At 38.6% G+C, this 25857-nt stretch overlaps 2 protein-coding genes across 6 annotated transcripts; one reads left to right on the top strand and one right to left on the bottom strand.

Annotated features, from left to right (window-relative positions):
* Nucleotides 1-118: 118 nt before the first annotated feature.
* LOC141908123 (condensin complex subunit 1-like) lies at nt 119-15633 on the bottom strand. 4 transcript variants are annotated; one of them, XM_074797978.1, is made up of 35 exons: nt 15581-15633; nt 14952-15093; nt 14177-14252; nt 13946-14004; nt 13240-13412; nt 12693-12844; nt 12395-12516; nt 11844-11858; nt 11268-11391; nt 10906-11053; nt 10409-10531; nt 10263-10337; nt 9980-10114; nt 9641-9731; nt 9297-9426; nt 9078-9200; nt 8886-8965; nt 8515-8621; nt 7778-8031; nt 7309-7393; nt 6788-6924; nt 6505-6637; nt 6216-6300; nt 5702-5902; nt 5090-5364; nt 4660-4774; nt 4171-4294; nt 3635-3790; nt 3281-3458; nt 2992-3086; nt 2605-2685; nt 1971-2154; nt 1664-1808; nt 865-1195; nt 119-346 (listed from the first exon to the last, which is right to left on the bottom strand). In XM_074797978.1, the coding sequence occupies exons 2-35, from the start codon at nt 15067-15069 to the stop codon at nt 343-345; spliced, it is 4434 nt and encodes a 1477-aa protein (XP_074654079.1). In that variant the 5' UTR covers nt 15070-15093; nt 15581-15633; the 3' UTR covers nt 119-342. The 4 variants fall into 4 exon arrangements, with proteins under 4 accessions (XP_074654079.1, XP_074654080.1, XP_074654078.1 ...); XM_074797979.1 differs by lacking the exon at nt 15581-15633 and adding an exon at nt 15332-15393; XM_074797977.1 differs by lacking the exon at nt 15581-15633 and having other exon boundaries at nt 14952-15357.
* A 643-nt stretch (nt 15634-16276) lies between these two features.
* On the top strand, nt 16277-25288 carry LOC141908661 (uncharacterized). Of its 2 annotated transcripts, none has more exons than XM_074798789.1 (12): nt 16277-17008; nt 17233-17472; nt 17693-17776; nt 17970-18044; nt 18464-18692; nt 19069-19178; nt 19609-19810; nt 20438-20540; nt 20966-21118; nt 21509-23806; nt 24321-24350; nt 24816-25288. In XM_074798789.1, exons 1-12 carry the CDS (start codon nt 16725-16727, stop codon nt 24905-24907), a joined length of 3900 nt encoding a protein of 1299 aa, XP_074654890.1. In that variant the 5' UTR covers nt 16277-16724; the 3' UTR covers nt 24908-25288. The 2 variants fall into 2 exon arrangements, with proteins under 2 accessions (XP_074654890.1, XP_074654889.1); XM_074798788.1 differs by having other exon boundaries at nt 24321-24428.
* The last annotated feature ends 569 nt before the right edge of the window (nt 25289-25857 follow it).

Genomic DNA, 25857 nt, shown 5'->3' with positions numbered 1-25857 from the left:
TCCAAAGAAAGTAATGTCTCAAAATATCTTTTCATATACAAATACATATCAAATATTTATTTACACAAACACGATATAAACATAAAAATATAATGTAATAATATGGAAGAAATGCAGATTTAAATTTGAGCCCAGTTCGGCAGTAAGGTAGATTATCATTATCTAAACAAATTACTAGAGAAAAATTTTTCAATTTCGCGGGTGTGTTGAATTTTGGAATTTGAACCAAAACTAAGGAAATGGGTCACAGGAATCCAGAGCTGATGCCATTTTATACGAATTCCATTAACGCATACGATTCGATCTTCTTCGTATTAAGAGCCTTTTCTAGACGGGTGACAATCAGCTAAAAATATACAGCAAAATAACACATTGTGAAATAATTCTGAGCGTAGATCAGTCGATACTGAAATGAGGTGCCGATAGCTAAAACCGGTAAAACTAGTTAAAATTTCATTGTCACTATGGAATCTATCTGCCAGTTATCTTTAACCAACAATTGAGCAACTGCAGCCCCTGCTAATCTATAAAATAACCCATGACACAATTGAGACTTGTGTCAAAAATTGGTCTTAATCACAATATGGCTTGAGAGATTGGCTTTCAGAGCGAAATGGTCTTAAATCTGCCATTTAGCAGACCAGATGATATCTCAGATTGTAGTAGTTTTCAGCAAAAATGAGTCATTTGATATGGAAAATAGTCAAGTTTAATTGAAAATGAACAAGAAATTGTTCTGGTTTTGAGAGAACATTTGTAATTGAATTATCTAAGAGCACAAACTACTCTCAAACAGTGGTAGATGTAGACAGCTTTAGTCTTGGCTATACAACTCACTTTAGAGTTATAAATTATAATACAAACCTGTCCATTTCAAACAACTCATCATCATCTGAATCCATGATGATCTTTTGTCGAATTTTGCCGCGTCGGTTATTCGGTTTAACGCTTCGCCGAGTAACAGCAACTTCATCATCTTCATCATCATCATCGTCATCATTGTCGTCGTCATCGTCAGATTCGATGACCGGTGCTCGTGATTTACCGGTCTGACGTTTTGGTCGTGGTACCGATCTCGTCGGTAGAATCAGATCATCATCATCGTCACTCAGTTCGAATGGTTTCTTTTTCACGGCTGTCGTCGTTGTTTTACGTCGCGTCGCACGAGGCACTATCGGCGGCGACCGGGTTTTACCTACAAAACATCGTGAAAACGCCTTTCTATACTGTATGTGCATATCAGGGTGGCGCCACTTTCTACCAATATACAAATTCCCTGATTTTTCCGTGTCATTGCGAAATATTCCAGAGAGAATCAGAAATAGTTGTAGCCCCCGGGTTCAAAGTAATACCAGTCTATAAAACTAGCCATAAGAATTTTTCAGGATTCTGGTTAATTTTGACAAAAAGTTTCTCTGATTTTTTTATAGATTTTTCCGATTCCCTAGTTTTCAAGGTTTTCCAGGTCATTGGCCATCCTGTATCTGGACCAACTGAGACATTCAATGCCTGAACCCTTTCAGTGCTGACAATCAATACCCGAAAGTGCTGGAAATGTCCACCCGGGGCATTCATTAACAGGCATCACGTTACAGAGTCTCAATGCGGCAACAATGTGGTGTATCGTTAGTTACTAATATTCCACATTTATTTACGAACTCACCGGGTGTTTTTGGAGACTTTCGAGGCGAGCGTTTCCGCGCTTTAGCTGCTGCCGAAGCCTTACTCGCTTTCTGAGCTACGAGTTCGGCATCAGCGCCCTTCAAGTGACATTCCTCCAAACGAGCTTCCAATTCTTCAATCATCGTCTGTTGTGAGAGAACAAATAAAACATTAATACAGAGATAAATAACCCTTTCAGTGCTGACTAATTTTCACCAAAAAGTGCTGGAGATAATTTGAAATTTGAAAAAAACTGCGAATACTTTGCATAAACTTGAAGTGCTTCTACTATTTGAATAATGAAATACCTTTGTATCAACTTTAGCTGATTTTTTGCTGCTGGCTACGATAGTTTGGAAGTAATTGAACACTTGTTCGTCGTGAAGTTTATCCGCGAAACACGGGAAGTTCTCTTGAATTTTCCGAACACTGCGTTCCGAGTAGTTTAACATCGATAAGCACAACGCTAGATCTCGCGCCTGGCGTTCGCTCCTGAAACACAACGTTCAATAATAATTAGAAAATCTGGTAGATTAACATCCAGATTGACCCAGTGCTAGTCGCAATGTCAAGGCTTTAGATTCAAATGCTCCTTGTTTCTCTTGCCAATCTAACAACTTAAGGCAATTCTTAAGATTTAACACATTGGCTGCCACATTTCTTCCTAGTTGCTAATACGAGTTATCTCGTAGTTGGCAATAGAGCTATCGTAACAAGTCAGCCATTGTGCAAAATTGACCAATGAGCATGGCAAATGATGCAGAGTTTGTTCACATTGCCAGCCAATCAGAAAGTGTGTTATTCCCTGTCAATAAGAAGGATCAGCATCAAAATAACTCATTGTTGGCAGCGAACAGGCTTCATTCAAACCTAGATACTACTTTTAGATTCAAGCCATGAGCCATGTCTGACTAAGCCATGACATCAATGTTTTGTCTGTACCTGGTAGCTTTGAAACGATGACAGAGTTTTTCCACTAAACTTTCGCTTTGTTTGTCCTTCTGAATGTAGGCGAATAAAAGCCTGAAAATAAACGGAAACCATATTCTATACTTATTAACGCAGTAAATCAGTGACAGTTGAAAGAAGTCCTGTAGATACTGCAGACGTCAGAGTTTGTTCGCCGTCAGCGCTGGAGACTTGTCGTAAATAGCAACGAAAGATAATCAGGAGATTTACTAAATATTGACCGGCAGTATGGTGTGGGTCACGCGATAAAGCGCATGGCTTACATCTGGAAATGCTGTAATCGCAAATCAAATATAAACCGTAGCACTTCTTAAAATTTTGCTCGCTTTTATAAGAATTGATTTACACAATTCTACGTACTTCATGATAGTTTGGAAGAATTCTTCGGAGACTCCGATATCCGGATCGGACAGACGACTGATCATATCGGGCAAGTTATTGTAGACCGCGTTACCCTAAAATACAGATTTAAATGATTAATTTACGTAAACCAGATTCAACTCTTAATCACGATTATTACTGTATTGGCTCCAATTCAAAAGTCATCGGTTGCTCCTGATGTTTTAAATCGAGAGTCAAATCTAAGCCAAATGGAACCAGGCGTCCCGAGGTCCTGGTCATGATGAATTTAAGTGATAAATTCCTGTACCTTTCTCGCTAGTTCCTGGAAGAATAATTTCGCCAGGCCACTAATTCGCGGATCATCGTCCATGATACATTTAGCCATTTCGCTGATTTGCCCTTTCACTTTGACCATGTCGTTGAGAATCAAATGAGTTAACACAGTCAATGTACTTCTTCTTACGAGAATCGAATCATCTTGCAACCTACACAAATAAACAGTTACAACAAACTCGCTAAAACTACTTCAATTTGACATGGATTTTCACGCGTCTATTTGCCTGACGTAACACAGCGGACCTCGTTTGTGATCTGAAGCGCAGTAGTTCACTGAAGTTCAAACTCACCATACACAACCATTTGACATTGACATTGTTTTTACCTTGCGTATAAATGTCCGGTCCATGGTTCGATGTTGTTTGGAAATCTGAACGTCAAATCACCGAGGGCTATGATTGTATTAGCTCTAATGACCGGGCTCGGTGATTTATCCAGGATAGTGAACAGCAGTTGCAACTGTGAATCACAAAACTCCGAACTAAATTCAGATGAGAAATTCAATAATCACAAGTCATAATCATCATATAGGGTAAATATAAAAATCTATCAGTAATCGATGGTAAGACAGGGTGGCGCCACTTTCCGCCCGTTTACAAATCCCCCGAGTTTTCCCTAATTTTTTCCATGCGACTACTACACAAAATTCAGAGAAATTTCTAGATATAAAATTTTACATTGAATCATGTACCGATAATGAAAGTAAATAACAGTATCTGAATTCCCTGACTTTTCCAGGTTTTTGGTAAAATTTGTCAAATTCCCTGATTTTTTTTAAAGATTTATCTAATTCCCCGAGTTTTCAAGGATTTTCAGGTCAGTGGCCACCGTTAATCGATCTTTATCGCCCACGTAACTCACCTGACTAACATGAATTTAGCGAGAGCCAAAGCGGCCGATGATTGTAAATCGGGATCGGAGTATTTACTCGGATTACTGCATACAGCTACAATAATCGGCTGGAACAGTGCCAACAAATTGTCACCTAGTTTAAAATACGAAAAGAGATAATTTTCAACAAATTTGATAATCCAAAGTGTAGGACAGAAAAATGGGATATAAGCTACAACTGAGTGATGTTTTTTAAGACACTGAACACCACTGAGGATATTATGAGTACCGGTAGGTAGGTGGTTTCTCTATGATCAGTGAGAAGCCACTGAAGAACTCACTATCCTCCAATACCGATGGAACTAAAATTTGGGCATAAAGCAACTTTAGTTCTATGAAAACCCTCTGATGTCTCAGTGACATATTCTCAAATCGGATCCCATATACATGTGTGGCTTCCCATATGACTAAACATATGGCTGAATCATGACATGTTTTAAACAAATGTACGCCAAATACCTGAAATGAGGTCTTCCTCGCAGATTTTTCTGATGTATTCAGCTTCCACATCTTCCTCAGCTCCACCAGCTAATCCGAGTTCATCCTCAATCGCTTCAACTGTCGTCGTACTTTCCTGTTTGATTGAAAAGCGAAAAGAAATAAATAAAACAAATCTTAATGAATAAACTAATACGTATAATGAAATTTCAAATATCATCAAATCTCAATTCTAAAGAGTAAAATTCAACTTTCCAAATATGGGCGAAATATTTCAAACTCTGAAAAACTGACACAAAAAAGAAACTTGGCTTTCGACTTTTGGGTTCAATAAGATTAGTTGAATCATCATCTGTGGCTTATTTTTTGACAATTATTTCGATGATGACCACGTTTTAATAGAAACTATAAATCTATAAAGTCAAACAGTTTTTGTCTATTTTGCACCGACCTGTCTACTTTTAGAAACCGTATCACTGACGCTCGTTAATTTACTCTTTTTCTTGTTCGCTTTTCCCTTTTCGTTTTCTTCGTCTTGTATGACGCGTCTGCGTTTGAATTCACCGAACACGGCGACGTCGAGGTGTATCAGCTGACGTAATGCCATGTGTCCGGCCATCGATAACAACTTCGTCAAATACACCGTCGAGCATTGGATGTCTTTGGGAAAATCTTGACTGTCAGAGACGGCCGACACCTGACTGCTGATTACAGAACCGGCTGAACCTTTATGAATTCATGAACAGAGTCAATACACTATTTCAACTCCTGAATAATTGCAAAAGCATTACTTGTTATTTAGACTTTCAATCATTCATGACGGATGGACAGACCCCGATGAAAATAAATAGTTTCCATGATGGACATTTAATGTTCAAAATTGTGTAAATGGAAATGGTTCTGATGATCACATAGATTAGAATTACCACCTGTTAGTTAATGGCCGAAACTTTGTGGTTTCATTCTATCGTGGGATCTTTTCATTTATCTTAAGTTAATAAGGATTACACTTTATTTCACTAACACGTCTCAGCCGTATTTCAGATTTCTACTAACGACAAACCTTGCGAATCACTATTGTTGACCTCCATGACAGCATTCACTTCACGTTCATCGGATGTTGAAGAATCAGTGAAAACTTGTTTAAGAAGTCGTTTGATGACGTTGCCGCAGATTGTGTCAGGATGTTCGGCTAGTTTATAGATCACATTCACGGCCTGTTCAGCCATCGGTACCCAATGATTATCATCCTTTATGAAAAATCCTACAAATACAACGTATATGATTCGTCATTAATTTCAACCAGTTCACTTCCTATAGAGACTGATATTTCGATTGGCTTGTAAAGTGCAAGTGTGCTAGTACAGCATAGTGGTATATAGGCGTTTATTGATTAGCAGAAGACTGTCTGCTATATTGTAGTTCATATCCAGCTGTATAGGCAAACAAATTCAAGGTCTTTCCACAGATCTTATCATTCTGAAATATCCGAATGAGTTACCAGAGGCTCGGGGGAAGTGGAAGACAAGTCCTTTAAACTAAAATGTATGAAAGGCAAGTAATAAAATGGATGTTACCTTCGTAAAGTAGATTCTGTAATTCGGTGAATATGGAATGAGATTCTGATAATCTGAACGGTTCAACAGTTTGACCAGCTTTGGGCTAAAAATGTATATAACAAACCATGTTAAACAGAGCATTGATTGAGTTCTCAGTTCTAGTTACTGTAAATAACTGATTTATAAACCTATCAAAGATGATTTCAACAGCGCTTTAGTGTAGATTTACCGTTCTTCATATAGAGAATTTTCTCGATTTGTTATAAAGCAAGGGAGAGAGGTCGAAAACTGAACAGGTGTTACTTACCTTCACTGATCCGCCTATTCGCAATAGCATGATACAAGCGTCACGAGCTAACATCAGATCCTGACGAGCTCGCGGCCCTAGTCCCTCCGATACAAGGATGTCGATATTACTACGCGCAATGTTCTCCTCAGCTCTTAAAAAAAGAAAATCAGCGAGATATTCATATACGAGAACATTTTTCAAATGTAAACCGGTAGATAAAGCAAAAATATCTTATAAATCGACGATCTTTTCATCGCAAAATCACGAAAATCGCAATGTAGGCAATTCGAAAAGAACTTACTTGGCAGCCATTCCTAGAAGAACGAGAGCAGCTCGACTTTCTTCCGAGGTCGTATTCGATATTTTCATCGTAAATCTTTCCCACAGAAGTTTTATAACCGGTTCGGTGATATCTCCATTCTTTACGTACTCACAAACCTACAATAACAGTATGAATAGGAATTACAATAGCTACTATAACATGTACGTCGTATCCCAGCGAGGAGATCAACGACTATTTCAACTTGTTGCACCAACATCAGGCGCCATAACTCAGTAAATACCCGATAACGCTCTTAAAATCATCAGCACACAGCTGAACTAAAATATCCAAACTGTTAGATTTGAGTACGAGAAAATGTTTTGATAATCCTTCGATATGTGCCGAGTTATAGCACCCGATGTCTGTGCAAACAAGTTGTAATAGACATTACTTATTGTCTTAGTCCAACTACCACATTTGATAATGTTATAGGCAAAACAGACAACCTCGAATTTCCATTTTCAAATTAGTTTTACATCAAATTGAAACTAGAGACATACCAATTCTTCCATTGAAGTAAGCTCTTTTTTACACGCTCCGATCGTCAGAGCTGTTAAATTATTCACAACTGCCATCGCTTGTGCTCTATAGAAATGAAAACATTACAGAATATAGAAGAAGTCGGAAAAGTTTCCCTTTTCAATGCAGGTTCCTATAGTGCAAGAGATAATTTGAAAATTATGAAAAAATTCCACCCCAGTACAAAGTTCAGTAGGGCATACCAGTAAACTACTAATTAGATCTATCAGGGTGGCCACTTTCTGCCTCAAAATGTTGAATCATGTACCGATTTCCAGGTTTTTGGTAAGATATGTGAAATTTTCTTTTCTGACTTCACAGGTTTTTTTCTAGCTCAGTGGCTCCCTGATACACCCAGTACACTGCAATTCGGTGTACTAACAAAGTTAATCACGGATTAATACACCGCACTGAAAGGGTTAATACAAACTAATAATGTTTCTAACTTACCGCGCGTTACCATCAGCCGGTGTAAGATACAGTCGTTTATAAGCGTTCACTACAGAGTCTTTCACTTTATTCTCTTTGCTATAAACGAGCGTGAACATCGCGCGAACTCCTCGCATCGCGTTCAACACGCCAAAATCAAACGCCGCGACGAAAAACTCGACCGCTTCGAGCACATCGGTCTGAACCTTCGAGCCGAGCAACTGACAGATAACCGACAACGCTTTCTGTATCTGCCCCGCGAAAACCATAGAATCCTAGAAAACATATTCGTCATATATTACTTTTCAGATCATTCAACCACTTTTCAATGGCCACTTTTATTCGAAGCTGATGGCATCGAGACTCGCCACGGTACAGGTTTCGTATCGTGGCTGAGTGCAGCGATGCCATCAGGTTCTAATCCCCATCCCAGGAGGATGAATCGAATTAGTTCACTTTCATCGATGTTTTACAGTGCTCATGTCAAATCTTATTTAACAACAGTGGAACTGAGTTCAGTAGTCTAACCACTCTTTGACTATGAAAACATCTACTGGACATCCAAAAATAAATTCCATAATCCTACATATTGACCCCTGAAATAGGTTGAATAACATCTGTATCGGACCTTACACCATCAATTTGATAATAGGACTGAACAATCTCTGATATCATTAGAAATCACTCGATAACCTCAAATCAGAGGAGATCATATTTAACTTTGAGAATCCAAAATTGAAACCTTGTGACTGACAAACCTTTAGATACTGCACCAAAAACTGTTGTTTCGCGACTTCATTCACCGTTGAATCATCTTGACTAGCTGCCTGAGACGATGGATTAGCCAATAGCTCCAAATTCACCGCTACAAAAATATTCAGCAATTCAACAGTTTATTTATGATATTTTGATTTGAATACTTGTAATAACCACAGATCAACAAGAACCAGTTTCAGAAGACAGAGTATTTATGTTAGCCCTAGGGATCCTCAAATACCATAGTAACGATGATAAACCAATTGACTAATTTTTGAAATACAGTAAATGTCCTTCATAATGCCACCGTTAGGACCAATGAAAAACTGCGCGTTATAAAGAATTTGGCCACGTTATGTCTCTCTTTCTTTACCTGATGCAAGATAGATATTCTTGAAGGTTTGCAGAACGCGATTTGCAGGGGTTATTTCATCCATTTCCTGACTCTGAGATCTACAAACAAACTGACACTGATGAAAACATAGTCGTAAACATATTATAAACCTTATATAACAAATGGCAAATGGCATTTCTGAATTGGCGTCCAAAAGATGGACAAACTTACTCATCGGCCAATGAATCCTTTAATATCTCTGAATCTGGGAAGGCGTCTTTAGCAGCCATTAGTAGCGGTACGACATCTTCAAGTTGTTCTTCTTTGATCATTTTTCTCAACCTATCCACAACGCTATTTACAAAACGATATAACGAACAAGTTATAACTGAATATGCGAATAAACATTTTCAAATTTAAACAGGTTTAACATCTTTTTTTTCTAAATACCTTTTAGCATCATCCGTATCATCGATGAATGATGGATCAATCTCCTCTTCCGTATCCAAATACTGGCGTATTTTACCTCCTAATTTCTGGTAAACTCGATCCCATTCATTTTCTATTTCTTTCGCATTTTCTGAAGTTAGAAAAATTAACCCTTAAGCTTATTGAAAAGATATGAACTTTGCTGTGTTGACATCAGTAATAAGAAGGCTAACAGAACATGCCCTCGGTTCAGTTGTACACAGTACACTCTTCATTGTGGATTTTCTATCCTGGTTTTAACTTGAAAATTTCGAAATATTCAACAAATAAAGATACTGAATATTTATTTTGTAACTGCTTTTTACCTGTGAATACATCGCTATTTCGGTCAGGAACCATTTCCTTCAATTTCGCCTTTTCTTTTTCGTAATTTTCTTTTAGTTCCTCAAGGGACAACTGAAAATATAGGAAAATGCACGAAACATTGTTTACTTGAATTGCAAAACATCATCGCATTGAACAAGTTTTTACATCTATAACTATATTATCTAGGATTAACACTTGAAGGATAAGAAAATTTCTCATTGTATAATATTGAATAGTGAATAAGAAGGATCAGTTACATGATGCCTTGTACCAGGATATCTCGTATTTAGCAGTGAACTTGTTATTGAATTTGATTGTAAATATCTATTATTTCATACCTTCGCCGCGAATGGGTTACTCTCTAGTAAAGTACGAACGAACTGTATCGCGTATTTACGAACTTGACTCGACGTATCTTCCAGACGACCGATTATCATATCAACGACGTCCTCTTGACGGGTCAGGGGTAACGCCTAAAATAACACGTTCGATATAGTGAGTTGAAACGAGAGTGGAAAATTAGCAGTTCACGGTCAAACCTGTTTAATCCAAAACCATTTAATCCAAACCCGTTTAAATCCAAAAACACTTAATTGCCACATTTGTCCTATTGTTGTTTACCTTATTTTCAACAATGCGCAGCCAAACTTGTATAACTTTAGCCCTGACGAATGCGTGTACATCGTGAATATGTTCCTAATGAAAAAAACAAAAATATTAAAAACGTTTCTTCGAACGATGGTTAATTGCTCGTGCTACGTACTTACTTCTAGCTGATCGAGGAAACTATCTCGAGTTGATTTCTGTTTTTCGTCCAAGTTTTCACCGCTCAATGTAATTATTAGAATATCACCCATCATAGTCAATACACAATTTCGCATTGTATACGGCTGTAAGAAAAAACCATTTCGCTTTAATAGTTCAATTTAATTCAATCACCATTTAATTTTTGCCAAGCATTTTTGTTTGACAATCCTCCTCAAATCAAGCGAAAAGATCATCATCGTTAAATGATTAATTCTGTTATCCTTGAGCATCATAAAAGTTCAGGCACCAAGCAATATTGATATATTTACCAATTGCCTATATCGGTTACTGTGTATCAGTCATCTCTCTCTAGAGAGAAGTGACATTGGTATTTTTACCCCCAAGACTACATCTGTAACTGTGTATCAATCATCCCTTCCTGGTCCTTCATAATAATAACCCCCTCGCCTAAATCCGTAACAATGAACCAGTCATTTATCTCCCTAGATATTCCTACCTCGTCGTCGAGGAAATGAACGAGCACGCTCAAATTTGGCAGCATCACGTGTGGAATTTTTTCGGCCAACTCGGTGAGGAAGAGGGAAAACGCGTGAGTAGCAGTATTATCACGTACTAAATCACGAGCATCCATTCGACCTATTTCCCTTTAAAAAAGAAAGATGGTTGATTTTTGCTTGTTTACTTTCTTAAATGTTCCGCAGCAGTTAACGAGCAAACCTTTCACGAAAAACATGGACATTTATTTTTGAAAATTTTCAAAAGACTTTCCCAAAATTTAAGGAGTTTCTAAGAGTTAGAGTAATTTCTCAAAATTAAAGAGGATTCAAGGAATCGACGAGTTTTACAAATGATGATTACCTCATTATTTCACCCACGATTGCCTTAGATCCGTATTCATTGACGAACATTTCGACGGCTTGTGCGAGAGGTGATGTCAGATGTTCGAAATGCTGCAGCAACTGAATTATCTTCAAACTCGCGCCTGCAAAGAATATCGAATGAGAACAGTACAGTGAAACTCATGTGCTCTAACTCAGGTCATCTAAGATCCGATCAGATCGTGCCATTTTCTAGTCAGGAACCTTTTCGACTTGAGTTTACTTACAACCGCAACGGATTGATCAAATTGTTCAAATTTCTGTATACAATTACTGGTCAGAACGGTCCCCCCCCCCACGGTAAAAGGGTAGAAATGAAATTCAGTAGTTAGAACAGCTCTGCTGACACGAAAAAAAGCAAAAACATCTGCATGCAGTAGGGACGGACTAACTAAGTCAACTGACAACTTCTAGAGGTGTGGACAAGCCTTCGCAAATAAGAGAACATAAAAGAAATCGAGTTCCAGGAATCGCTCAATCTTAAAGCATACTATTGTAAAATTAAAATCGTAGAGGAAGAGTTATTACGTACATGCATAACATACAATAACCTTACCTGATAAACCAATCTCTGAATGATGAATGCATTAGAAATATTGAGACACAATTAGATATTCTTTTTTTACCCTCAGAGTGTTTATGTCTTAACAGAACATTTCATGCAACATTTATATATCCTATTGATGTCACTGGTTATCATAAATCTTGGAAAAATTATTCATATATGAAAATAAAATCATGTCATATAAATGTCATATAATCCCTTTTCAAGTCCAGATTCTGGTGATTCTTTTATAACCCCTTCCTATACACTTTTGCAAAATCCTTAACCCACAGCGAGTCAAAAGTCTGAGTTGACCATTTCCGAGTAGGCCTAGGTTTGGTGTATAACATGAAAGATTGTTGGTATTGCAAGGAGCTTGGAGGGAAAATGAAATGAAAGGGAAACTTGAAGGGTTAATCTTTCGATAAGTGAGCTTCACTAGGAGGCAGTGAGGCTTGGATCAGACGCCGACACTCATATGACTCAGAGTGCTGGACACAGCAAGATTCCAACCAAACAACACCTCCCACGATTGATCAATAATCAATTATCAACATCCTTACCCAATGAATGATTATATTTCTTGATGACGATGGCCATTAAGTGGAAGATATTGTCCCGGGTCGGTTTGTTGCGATTAATCTTCGAATTCTCCAACAGTTTGTAACAGCAACTAGTCACCATGCTAAAAATACGACAAAATAATCTTTAATTTAAAAATAATCTTTGATATTTAGCCTGAAGATATCCCAAGTTTTGATGGATAAATTACTTGAGTAATGGATAGAAACATCCATTATAAGTTCGCTAAAGGAATAGAACAAAGCTTAGCCAGGGGCGAATAAGTAAATTATTTCTTACTTGATGAATTCTTCTTCAACCACCGGTGGCTCCCATAATCTGTGTATGTTTATCTGTATTGTCTTCAGTAAAGTTCGAACTCCGACTTCACTTTGACTATCCCAATTAAATCCAGCTAGATTTTTCACCCGATCAGTTTTCTTACGTCGGCCCTGAAAATTAAACAATTACAGGCACGTTTTTTGTGTGGCAAATTCACTTAAATTTCATCAAAAACATGATATTCAAAGTTTTCCTCATCATCACGATAGGTAAAACACAATATCCGTGTTGACGCGATGAGGAGAGAATCCCACAATGATAATAAAAAGTCCGAAAATGAAACTTCGAGATAGTAGTTTATTCAACGTTTCGACTATATCCTAATAGTCATCTTCAGGAATAATAATCGAAGTTTCATTTTCGGACTTTTTATTATCATTGTGGGATTCTCTCCTTTTCCTCATCAATCTGACCCCATTGCACTCTTGCTTTTCACATGTGACCTGGCCAGTGCCGCAAATTGGTGGTATAACTGCATTAGATTTTTCATAGACAGTCAACTCACTTTAACCGATAAAACAGTGGAACTACTTGTAACTGTATTCTCGAACGCTTCCATCATTTGACATAACAGATAACAATGCATCTTGACGGCGTTCAGGTGCTGTAACCGTGTGTGATGATCCATTGTGTTTTCATCGACTAAATTCGGTAAAACCGCCGTATGTTGATTCATTTCTGTAAGAGTAAAAAGCAAAAATGGCCGTGTTTTCAGCTTTGGAATCGATGGTAAACCCCCGTAACACCAGATGGCGTGACGAGCACTCAGTTATACGTTGACAAAACTACTTCAACTTTTCGATCAACTTTGAATAGAATTATAAGTTTAAACGTCGTGTATCTCAATTCTTGATAAATAAAATTCATTTCTAATCCTTTAAATTCTGTATGCAGTGGGTTTTAAACTTATTATGTGTTCTCCACGTCAGAGTGCACAGGCTATTCTACCATTTGAACTGAATTGATGGCTAACAAATCGATACACTATAACAGGACCCGCCTAATACACAATCAATTGATTTCTCAGCTCAGTTATTGATTGAATTTTCATTAATAATCGATTTATTCGAGAGAAAAGTTCATTCAATCTTAACTAAAATTGAGGGTAGACCGAATAATTACAAGCGAAACTCCTGGCAGAACATCACTTGCCATAAGTGGAGAATTTGTTGTAAGAAAAATAATGGGTATGAATTATCAACAGTTCTTACCGTCTAGCAGTGTTTCCCAAGTAGTTTCTTTCATATGTATATCAGCATCATTCCAATTCCTAAAGCGAAACAAACAGTAAAAGAAATTACACAATTCCTATTTGAACATTCCACGAAATCAAAAAAGGCCTTAGAATTGAAATCATATTAATAGCAACAGACGCAGTACATGCATTCAAAACACTGTTTTACTATTTAGGAAAATCTTCTCAATTTTCAGAAGCTACTTACATCAAAACGCTGAATATGCCGTCAAATGCAGTGAGTACCGTTAAACCACCTTTAGTTCTAACGCTGCTCTTATAATCTAAATAATAAAAACCACTCATAGTGAAAAGAATTGTTGTTCTTTTGCTAATTTCGACTTAGGGCAAACTGAACTTTTGTCGGAAGATTTGAAGGAAAATTAGTTAAATATGACAATGCTTGTTTAAAATAAATTTCTTTCAGCCATTTTAACAGCAATCTAGCAAAATTTTGCCAATTATTACTTCATTCCGGTGCAAAGCCATTGCAATAGACAAATAAAGGAGTAACCCAACCATTGTTCCCACAGTAACATGAATTCGAAATATTAAAGATTTTCCCAAAAATGTCATAAGTATGAACGACAATTGTAGCTTTGGAGCCTTTTAGCCGGAGGATGCAACATCCACGTTGTAAAATAAAAATTTGTTGATGAGTTCGTTAAGATAGGATGCTTATATCGATTATATAGAAAGTTATTCTCATTCATCATAAGTGTTGAACTCACCGTACTAAAGGTAAGCTAAGTTTTGTGACAAATGGGTGATAAAACTGATTTTCAAAAAAAATTGCTGATTAAGTTGCCCTAGCGCAAGCGATATTGAAATCCCAAAACACGGCATTAGGTTTTAATGGATTCCTCAGGTTAGGCCTAGTGGAAAATCTACTATATTTCCAAACAGATGTTGTTTTGATGAACTTCCCAATTCCAGGTACTGTGAAAACCAAGTAATACAGCAAATAAAAATATCCAACGAACCTCGCACAATTGTGGGTAGATTACGCAAGGTGTAAACCTCATCGACGACATACTGATCGGGACCAGTTCGATTGAGGAGGTCGTCCCTCGACGATGGCACCAAAAATTCATAAGTCATACTTCATTCATACACGGGTACGACCTAAAAAAAATACATATCAAAATTTGATAATTATTTCTACGGTTCACATTTATGACAATTTCGATAAATGGGAAAATTTTCAAAAAAATTTCTAATGAAAGGATACTTCTTCCGTGCTTTTAGCCCTACTGTCAGCATCAACTTATTGAGGAATATTAGTTTTCGGGTGTGCGCGATCGAAGAATAAATATTAATTTTGAAAAAGGAATGTTCACGTGGCACCAAAAACGCTACCTACTACACGTTCATTATCAAATATTTATTTGCAGCCGATTCAAAATTCTGTTTGACAGCTCAACGCCAACGACGATGCTGCCACCTACCTTACACTTTCTTTTTTCTTTCGTTCGAATGTGACGCCTGTGACGGAGGAGGATTTTACGTTGAGGCGCGTGTTATAAACTCTATTCAAATGCAAAGCACATTCTGTAAACATCCTCGCCTCGTCATTTTCAAATTTCTGATATATCTAACATTGAATACTTACCGAAAATCGTAAATAAAGACCAAAAATCAACAACTTTTCGTCGTATTTCCCGCATAGGAAACGCAGTTATCACTAATTACCGGATTTGGTTTAAAATTATGGAATCAATACGGTTAGCTGCGAAAAGGCATGTGGTTTTTCACATTCGTTACATGTGTGAAATATCTAATTTGGGGCCTTTTAGTGGCTTACAGTTTTTGGTTATTTGTGGGAAACTTCCCTATCAGCAGATAATTCAAATTTGGATTTGAATTGGTATTCACTAATCACCGGTTTAGAGTGATGGACCAACTTCCGGACGCTGAATGGTAACAATAATGGGTAGCTCCGAGAATATCCAAATTAGGGCATCCATATCGTGGCAGTGCTTTCCTATTCAAATCGGGGAATACCGTACAGCGGCCACTCGCCACGTCAGTAATTTGTAGACTTCAATTATGCTATTATTACTTATTCGAAAATTCGTAACGTTAGTTGAAACAAAACAATGATAAAATAAACTAAGCGGATATAAGCTCGGGGCTCTTAACGGGCTTAGATTAAAATTTAATTTTGCTGAGGAAACAAACCACTTTTCACTGAGGAACGATGATTGGTGAACGATGTGGATGCCCTGATGTATATATTCTCGGAGCCACCCATTTCTGGGAAGGATAGAAGAAAATTTATTTCAAAAAGTAACTTCTAGCATGATGTTTGATTTTGAAAAGTGGACCAAAACATAAATCATCATCTACAATGATTGCCTAAAAGTTTTCATGTTCAGCAGTTTTCCTTCATTTAACCACGTCATTATCCACAATCACATTAATACTATCATCTGAGGAGGCCGGGGGACAGTGCGGCCCGGACAGTGTAGTAAAGTGTTTTACACTGACTGGTACTGACTGACAGTGACGACATCGTCGTTTTCCAAATCAAAAGTTGCTGCCCTAGTGGCAAAGACATATTTCTTAACTAAACTAAGCGTTCCAATTGTCCCAATTAATTGTACGGTTTCATTGATCAAAACAGTGCTAGAGATACTGGCTGTAGTAACGCAGCCCGGTGCGGACGCAGGCCGTACCACTCCGATCAGTCAGTCCCATCCGTCTCAACTTATAGACTAAGGGTTCAACAGCCAACAAATTAAAACTTAAATGCGATGAACAATAACAACCGATCGGTTGATTTACCAGCTGCTGGATTATTTTCACGGTTCGAAGGCCTAAGAAACGGCGCGCTGAATTTCTTTGACAGTTTCGCGAATATCCATCATCATCATCAACAACTTCGGCCGCATTGGGACAAAGGCACAGAAACGAGCATCGTTCCGATGGATCGAACGAGAGTAAGGAAGTTTTACGCGGCTGCTAGCACCGCCCGACAGAGATTGAACAGAAGCACGAATTATAATCACATTCAGCCGGATATTAGTGGAAACTCCAGGTAAAATAACACGCACATTGTCACAGACCCGCACACTAACCCTAACCCTAAGTGTGGTGAAATATAGCAGCACGTGTCAAACAATCTAAATACTAGCAAACATATTTTTGATATTAGTTACTAATGATACACCGTGCTGCCTTAGCCATATTTTCGTGGAAATATTCTCCTTGGCCATTTTTTCCAACAATCTGACTCAATACACACAAAATTATTCATTTCAGTTTTTTGACGATATCTAAATATGGAGCGACGAGTCCGTTCAGTCCGTACCGCAATGGCGCATATCCAAACCGAGTCATTTCGCCATCGGCTGCTCCGTCGCCGACCAGCATCGGTGTTTATCCCGTCGTCAATTTGAACGCGTCTGCTCGCTTGAACTTAAATGCGAGGTCGTCGCGCGAAATGAGATCGCCGGTCACCGTTAAAATAGCTCCGCCGAAGTCCGGTCGACAGAAACCCACGTAAGTGATGATAAGGGTGTAGATGGTCTAAGCTATCAAGATATCCGCATATGATATAACATCTCTAGTGGCAATGTGCTCATGCTGGTTGTATACTGCTATATGTGTGGGTAAAGAGATGAGTCTTAAAAGCCGCGTCTCAAGTCTCTTAGATTTTTCAACAAGCATAACTTAACCTATTGAAATATGGTACTTGATTTATCATTATATTTGCTTTCAGGTCGCCTTATATTCTGAAGCCGTACAACTCGTCATCTTCAACGACATCGGTCATGCAAGCTTTACAAGCATTGAAAGAGAAAAGGTAGTGTGTGACATATCGAAAAGAGATATATTCTAAACGCCACCAGGATCCAGTTCCACAGTTCTGAGTTACGTTTAGACTGAAGAATTATAATTCATTGAAAATTAAACTACTTTTAACACAGAATTGTAGAACTGGATCTTCGTTTTACTTATATCTATTTTATCATATTTTATCTATTTGTCGTCCACAGAAAACGTTCAATAGTTGAAAGTTCAAATGAATCAATGCCGACCGCATCGACTCCTGAACGTGCTTCTAAAAGACGGTAAGAAATAACTTCATATTCAGAATTGAATTTACCGGTTGATTACTGCAGTAAAATTTGTCGGATCGCTATTAATCAGATTACGGTAGTTGTAAGGCATTCATACGCCTGGGGCCAGTTCCACAGTTGAGACTTAAGTCCAAACGTGGGCTCATGTCTTAAGATTGGTCTTAAGTTGTTGTTAGATTGGCTATGGAATTAAAATGGTCTTAGACTGGGAGTAAGTTTTAGCCATGACTATGGAACCGGCCCCCGGAATTTTCCATTTCATTTTCCTATTAGCACCTACAATATCTCATATTTTATAAATCGAATTCTCTTCTGAATAGCGCAAGTTTTACTGCAGTCAGCATTTTCTACCTAAAACAGCGAATATCGACAATAATGATCTCATGCGTTTTTCTCGCGGGTGAAATTAGGCGACAGATGGACGAACACGATACGACTCTGACTCTCAACGAACTATCACCGGAACCGGTAGTCGCGGCTGCCGCAGTGACGACGACGATGGATGAAACGATTACGCCGTCACTGAAGAGAGCTTTACCACCAGATGCTAGTCCTCGCTTGGCGACTCATAAACATCGCAAGATAATCGTCGGATTGAGTTCGATAGAGAGCTCTTATTCTTCGAGTCGACGCTGTAAGGTATGACATTATTTTACTTTTCAACCGCGGATTCACTACACATCTGATTGGCTAGATATATAGATTGGTGGCCACTTAGCGGCAACCTGTCCACCTAAGAAATCTTGGCAATGAAAAAGACCAATGAAGGGTTTGCCAGAGTTTAGTGTTAGCGTGAGCTTCGGCGGGAGGCAATCAAACCCTGGCAAGCGAGGATGGGCTAGAAAATATGCACTTAGCGAAAATGATAGCCAAAAAATTTTATTACTCTAAACAGTTTGTTTCAGATACTAGGGCTCTTCGGCAAATCAAAACGTTGCACAAAATATATTTGTGGCAACATTTGACTGTAGGTAACGGTAAAAGGTTATAGTTATTTAATTTTCTAATTTACTAGGAGAATATTAAAGAGAATGTTGATGATCGCGATATTCGCGTTAAACGACCGAATATCGTTATAGGAGAAACAGATATCAGAATAGATACAGAAGAAAATCCTTTACAGAGGTAAGAAATGCCGGTTTGGTTTTATCGTAGAGATCATGAGGGGTAAGAAACGCCGGTTTAGTTTTATCGTGTAGATCATGGATTTGAAGCTTGTCGTTAGTTAGGAATGAATCTATGTGGTTTTAATTCCTTGGAACTCAAAGAATCATTTTCCAGCACTTTGTATCCCTCTAATTTTGGTATATTACTAGATAACTCTGCTACCTTTTTAATTTGGGGAAATTGTTTTTCTATATGCGACAATGGTTCCAGGCCTAATCAGTAAACTTAGTTATAAATGGCTCCATGTATTAATCCTGGGTTTATGATTAGAAGTGTTAAAGCCCGTATGAAATATCATAAATATAAGAATTGAGCAAGAAATCTTCAATGATATTCTGATCAATTAATCGAAAATGATTGACACAATGGGATCAATCTTTTTTTTTAGCGATTCTGAAACTCAGACTGAATGTCAAACTCCTAAAGAAACCCACGTAGGAACGTCGAAAGCGCCTTCATCACAAACGAAATTAACGCCACCCAAAATATTGAGCGTTGGCTCGGCGATACCACGCGGTACACCTCTCGGTTTACTGGTGAGATCTACTCAGAAAACAGTATCACCTCCTCTTAATAGAACTCTACCAGAAGTAAGTATCTATTTCAATTCAGTATTTCCTTTATAAACGTATATTTTTTATATATTTATTTGACGTAATTTGAAATTGTGATTTTATTGCTGGACCTGCGTAGTACGGCCTTTTTGAACCAGCAAGGAAGAAAACCCCCATTACAGCCACTGATCCAGGGGGTAACTATGGGTGCTGGAGGTTCTTTGTATTAATTATTTTCAGTTTTTCAATGCTATATTTCAAAGTACATGGTACATTTTGCACATAAGATAGGGCTTTATGAGATAATCATGAGTGCCTAATTTAGGCTAATTTTTCTGTGGGATTACCAGCGTAGCACCCCCACTTTGAAAATGCTGGATCCACACCTGCATTATCATTGCTTTTTAGCTCTATTTTCTATTCAATTGTTTTTTCGTAAACTGATTTGCTGAAATAAATGTTTGTTAGAATGAAAGATAGTATGGGAAAACCCCTATTTGTTCAAAGAAATGTCGAGAGATAAAAATTTCACTTAATATCGTACAGTGTATAGGTATTTTTATTATATTTGCCTTCTTTATCATTATTGAATAGATATATGTGTATAACTGGTTATACGAGAAATATGTTTCTACATTCCATAATGAATTTCACTTTGTTCAGTTACCCGCAGAAAAGAAGAAAGAGTTGATTGAGTTAGAATTGAAGAATATAGAAAGGGATCGTTTAGCAGCAAAAGCTCGCGTCGAATCGATGTTAGGAAAAGGTAAATCAAAAATACAATTATTGAATTCTAGTGACTAGATAGATATGCGTATGTTTTTGACAGTGTGTACTATCTAATGATTTGAAGTCCATCAAAGATAACCTTATATAATGCTCATGCATGTTCTGTGAGCGTTCAGGGTTTCTAGGGTTTCAATAAATCACAAGGGTGTCATGGCTGTTCTGAATAAAGACCAGAGCGACATCTAACGAATGTCAGGGAAACATCATAACAGCAAGGTCTTATGAATATGTTCAAAACACTCAGGTGATCAGTGTTGACATGAATGTATATACGTAGGTCCAAAACCCTAAGAGAATAGGCGTATAGGATGTAAGCATACGCCCAAAATGAGTCGACTCGTTCTCCCGAATTAACGCAGCTATTTTCATATTTCTGAAATGTTTGACCTCTTTGTTGAATAGCTGAACGCCAGCCTGATGTGCTCTCATCGTCGAGCGTGACAACAGTAACGAGCAGCACCGGCACAACTCCATCAATACTATCAGCATTATCAGCGCCATCTATACTGGCTAGTGCACCAGCTACCTCTTCAACTCTGACTTTCAAGACTAGTGGTAAGTACAGTGTTAATTAGATCATATCCAAATTTAGTATGGATGTTCTATGGACTACAGCTACTTAATTACATAGCTATTCTTGGTTTTGATCCGTTAGGGTTGCCCTAAGTGGTGGGGCCATTCGTTAAATCAAAGATAATGAAGTTATCAAAAAACCCCAGAGCTGCATCAGCCGACAGACTGCTTAGCTTGATTTGACTCCAATAATTCTATTAATCGCTACTAGTCTTTAAATGTACACAGTGTTCACTGGACCAGAAAAATAGAGTATAATGGAATTAATATAGCATAGCTATATAAGCCAATAGGCTGCTTGAACTGAGTAACATGTACTTATAGTGATAATAATGACAAGATATCTTATTGTTGAGTACTTCTACTTTTCAGTTCTTCAAACATCGAACACCGCTCCTGACAGTTCATCTACTCCATTGTCTGTTGCATCACCTGGTTCTAAAACAGCAACATCATCCATGAATGGTTTAGGAGCAATTAGTTTATCATCTTCAACTTTGCCTACGTCTGCTGCTAGTTTGTCTTTGCCTTCATTAATCAGCACTCCGACTCCAACAAGTTCTCTTACAGCATCTTCAAGTGGTCCTTCAACTTCTCCGAGTGTTACGTCTGTCTTATCTGTACTTGGAAATGGAATTAAGCCATCCGTGTTGTCTGTTCTGGCATCTAAAGTTTCGACAGCAACCACCGCGTCGACGAGTACTACAGTATCATCATCACCATTCCAAATTAGTCTTACCAAAAACACTGGTTCGCCATTAGTTTTACCAAACCCTACCAATTCAAATGCAGCCACGCCAGCATCCTCATCTCAGGTATCAGGAGATTCGAATGCTCCGGTTGCTGGTATTTTCTCACCTTCAGTATCTAAATCAGCTGGTGCAATATTTGGTGCAGGTGCGAGTTCCTCTACAGGATCAACTACAGGTTCTGTGTTTGCACTGAACTCAACAGCAGCTACAGCATCAGCAGGATTTGCATCGAACACAATAGCCACGAGTGCAGCATCTGTAGCTCCTGTAACATTGTCGTTTGGATCAACTGGTGGATTGTCAACTCCAGCTACGGGGGCATTCTCATTTGGTCCTTCAGCTGCTACAACTGCTGCAGCACCGGCTGCTAGTGGGCTCTCATTTGGTCCTTCAGCTGCTGCAACTGCTGCCGCACCGGCTGCTGGTGGACTCTTATTTGGTCATTCAGCTGCTGCAACTGCTGCAGCACCAGCTGCTGGTGGACTCTTATTTGGTTCTTCAGCTGCTTCAACCGCTGCAGGGCCAGCTATTGGCGGATTTTCATTTGGTTCTTCAGCATCTGCAGGTGGTGCATTTTCATCCTCTACCAAAACAAGTGCCGCGCCATCTACTGGCGGGTTATTTGGTGCACCTTCGACCACAACTACATCAGTTCCATCTGCTGGTGGATTTTCATTTGGTGCTCCTACAACTACAGCTGCAGCACCATCAAGTACTTTCTCATTCAGCGGAGGACAGACTTCTAGTTCATCAGTTTTTGGGTCATCAAAAAGTTTTTTTGGTGGAACAGGGACAACAGTTACAACCGCATCATCGGCAATCAATCTATCTATAGCTGCGAAACCAACATCATCCACTGAAACAAAGTCGTCATTTATATTTGGAGGAGCACCTGCTGTCAGTACTGCGCCATCTAGTGGATTTAATTTCGCAGCACCTCCAGCTAGCACTGCGCCATCTAGTGGATTTAATTTCTCGGCACCTCCAGCTACCACTGCGCCATCTAGCGGATTTAATTTCTCGGCACCTCCTGCTGGCACTGCACCATCTAGTGGATTTAATTTCTCAGCACCTCCAGCAAGCACTGCGCCATCTAGTGGATTTAACTTCTCAGCACCACCAGCAAGCACTGCGCCATCTAGTGGATTTAACTTCTCAGCACCTCCGGCAAGCACGGCGCCCTCAGGTGTGTTTAACTTTTCGACGACAAATAATAATTCGGCTGCGTCTAATTTAACGAAAACTGGCTCAAGTTCCGGGTTCAATTTTGGAGCGGCTTCATCTAAGAATGCGTCAACATTCAGTTTCAACAGCAGCAGTGCTCCCGCGAAAACTTCAGCAAGTGGATTTAACTTCGGCGCAACGTCCCAACAGGGAACGTTCGGGGCATCATCCGCAGCTGGGCAACCTCCACCGAATGCAAATCCGTTCGCGTTCGCACAAACAGCAAAAACTGCCGCGAATAGTGGATTTAACTTTTCCGCTGCTACCGCTACTCAATCTAATACAGGTGGTAGTATTTTTGGTGGAACAGGTTCTTCTACGAGTACAGGATTTGGACAGTCTCCGGCGCCGGCTTTCGGCGCTCAAACCGCTCAAACACCGATATTCGGAGCAACGCAAAACACAAATACACCCGCTTTTGGAGCGGGTTCCGCTACTCCGGCTTTTGGTAGTTCGACGTCGGCATTTGGAAGCGCTAATCAAAATTCTGTGCCAGCATTCGGCAGTTCTACTGCAGCTACTCCGGCATTCGGGACTCCAGCTCCGAGCGGAAATACAGGAGGTTTTAATTTCACTCAATCGACATCGACCCCGAATCCTTTTGCACCAGCTGGCGGTGGAAGTGGATTTGGTCAATCGAATGCAAGCGCATTTGGTGCTGGAAATTCTGCGCAAGGCTTCAATTTCGGTGCTGGTAAGTAAATGAGCACAGCGATTAAGGTAGATATTTTCTAAATATAATTTTTAATATTCATTGTATAGTAGACTCTGCTTCGCACAAAGCTGATTGTCTTTGTGGAGACGACCCATTTTTTGTCCTGCACAATCTAAAGAAAATTAGCGAAATCAATTGCTTATTTAACATCTGAGTGTTGTCCATACTATTGAGGACTCCAGAGAATTCGTTAGAATCAGAGAATCAAAGGAGAAAGTGCACGGTGTGTGCAGTTTATGTTGTTGATTGAGCTTTCTTTCCGGGTGCCCTTTATGATGTGCCCTATTTTGGTGGTGCAACTCTCCCTGAATCAGATCCTAAATCTGCCCCTGTGTATGTATTTTCAGTGTCCTTAAAAAATCAACATTCTAGGTGAAACTTTAAAACTTCTTTAAGAGAGACAATTTCATTTGAATACATCGAACAACTTTTAATGAACTAGGATTTGGAAGAAGTGTTTAATGTATAAGGATATTTTTATTTCATTTTGCAGCAAACCCAGCAGTTGCCCCAAGTACTCCAGGTATGTTTCAGTTTACCGCTGCCGCTGCTGCAGCACCCTCTATACCGTTTGGTGCAGTTAGTACTGGTTTCGGTGTTGGTAAGTTACCTTGCCTGTCATCGTAACCTTGCTGTGACACCTACAGATATCTAATCAAGGATAAAACGATAACCTGTTAACTTTCATCAGAAATTGAAAAGATGGATTAAGTTTAGCGCTAGTAAATAATCTGAAAATCTTGTTCTTGGGGATCATTCAATAAGTACATAAGCAAAAAATAGCTTATTCTTTAACCTCCTTCCTCCCTCGAACGCAACTTTTTTAACCACCCCCATCCACCACATAGGTACGCATAATAGGTTTCGAGAATATTAATGGTAACTACCATTTTATCTATGAAACTAAATGTGGTCGACTTATACCTTTTGGATATTAATGGAAAGTAATTTTACTGTCATCAGAATGTTGTATGATTGTTCTTTTCAGGTGGACAGAATATGTTTAGCCTAGGATCCACGGGAACTCCGAAATCTGGTCGCACCATGGCAAAGGGTCGTCGTCGTACCACTAAACGTTAGCCAATCACATCTCCTGACAGACGGAAACGTCGTACCACTAAACATTAGCCAATCACATCTCCTGACAGACGGAAACGCCATACCACTATCACATCTGACGGACGGAAAAGTTGCTGTTTGCTGATTTGTGTTAAACAAGACAGACGATATAAGTTACATCATGGAATGCATTTCACTTCAATAGTTACATCATGTTCAGTAATGCGTTTTGCATGTTTTTACTTGTGTGGATTTTGACTACCATGTCATCATCAGACAGTTGTGTCGAATCTATTCTTAATATCATCAAATCGATAATGTGAATATTTAACAAAGTTTTATTTGTATTTATGCTCTCCTTCAATAATATTCATTGAAATACAAGATTTTTTTATGATAAGACATCAGTATTTTTAGTTGTTTTATGCCGATGCTGATCGCAGCCTGGGCAAGGCCATGTTGCAAAGATTCCTGCCGTGTTTTCATTTATTGGGTGTATTCCACTTGTTAAAATGACCAATTAGATGTAAAGGCCTACACGGACTTATGTCATGTACCAGTCTTACAGAATGTATCTTTGCAATGGGCCTGTGGCCTTATGCATTTTATCATACAATATGATCATATGTGGAATGGATGATAGTTTACATTTCTAAGGATTGCTGGCAAAAGGAACTACATCTGACTGGAAAAATCTTATTGACATACAGGTGATTTACTATTGCCAATACCAGATGTACTGTGTGATATATGAAGCCATATTCCGTGAAGGACGCTTTGAATAAATTACCTAGATAAAGATAATTTGGTTCTAACTTGAAAATACAATTTGCTGGACAGTAAGGAAAAAGTCAAAAAGTGCGCGAATTGTGAATAAGCTTACAAATGATGGATAAAACTAAGCAATCCTTTACAAATAATTAGATCCGAAATTGAGACAGAAATGTTAAAAATCCTTTTATTTTTTTTCG

This window comes from Tubulanus polymorphus, chromosome 7, assembly GCF_964204645.1.
Source record: "Tubulanus polymorphus chromosome 7, tnTubPoly1.2, whole genome shotgun sequence".
NCBI lineage: Eukaryota > Metazoa > Nemertea > Palaeonemertea > Tubulaniformes > Tubulanidae > Tubulanus > Tubulanus polymorphus.
Note: the sequence above shows the minus strand (reverse complement) of the source record. Positions and strands in the feature narration are given on the sequence as shown.

Bases quoted from the DNA above. Each gene is read 5' to 3' on its own strand.
- LOC141908123 (XM_074797978.1), bottom strand. From the start codon at position 15,069: ATGACTTATGAATTTTTGGTGCCATCGTCGAGGGACGACCTCCTCAAT. The intron at 9,427-9,640 runs GTAAAAAGCAGT...TTCTAACTTCAG, and splicing joins AAATAGCGATGTATTCACAG to AAAATGCGAAAGAAATAGAA. The intron at 3,087-3,280 runs GTACAGGAATTT...TCTGTATTTTAG, and splicing joins TCCAGGAACTAGCGAGAAAG to GGTAACGCGGTCTACAATAA.
- LOC141908661 (XM_074798788.1), top strand. From the start codon at position 16,725: ATGAACAATAACAACCGATCGGTTGATTTACCAGCTGCTGGATTATTT. The intron at 17,777-17,969 runs GTAGTGTGTGAC...TGTCGTCCACAG, and splicing joins CAAGCATTGAAAGAGAAAAG to AAAACGTTCAATAGTTGAAA. The intron at 18,045-18,463 runs GTAAGAAATAAC...GGGTGAAATTAG, and splicing joins GAACGTGCTTCTAAAAGACG to GCGACAGATGGACGAACACG.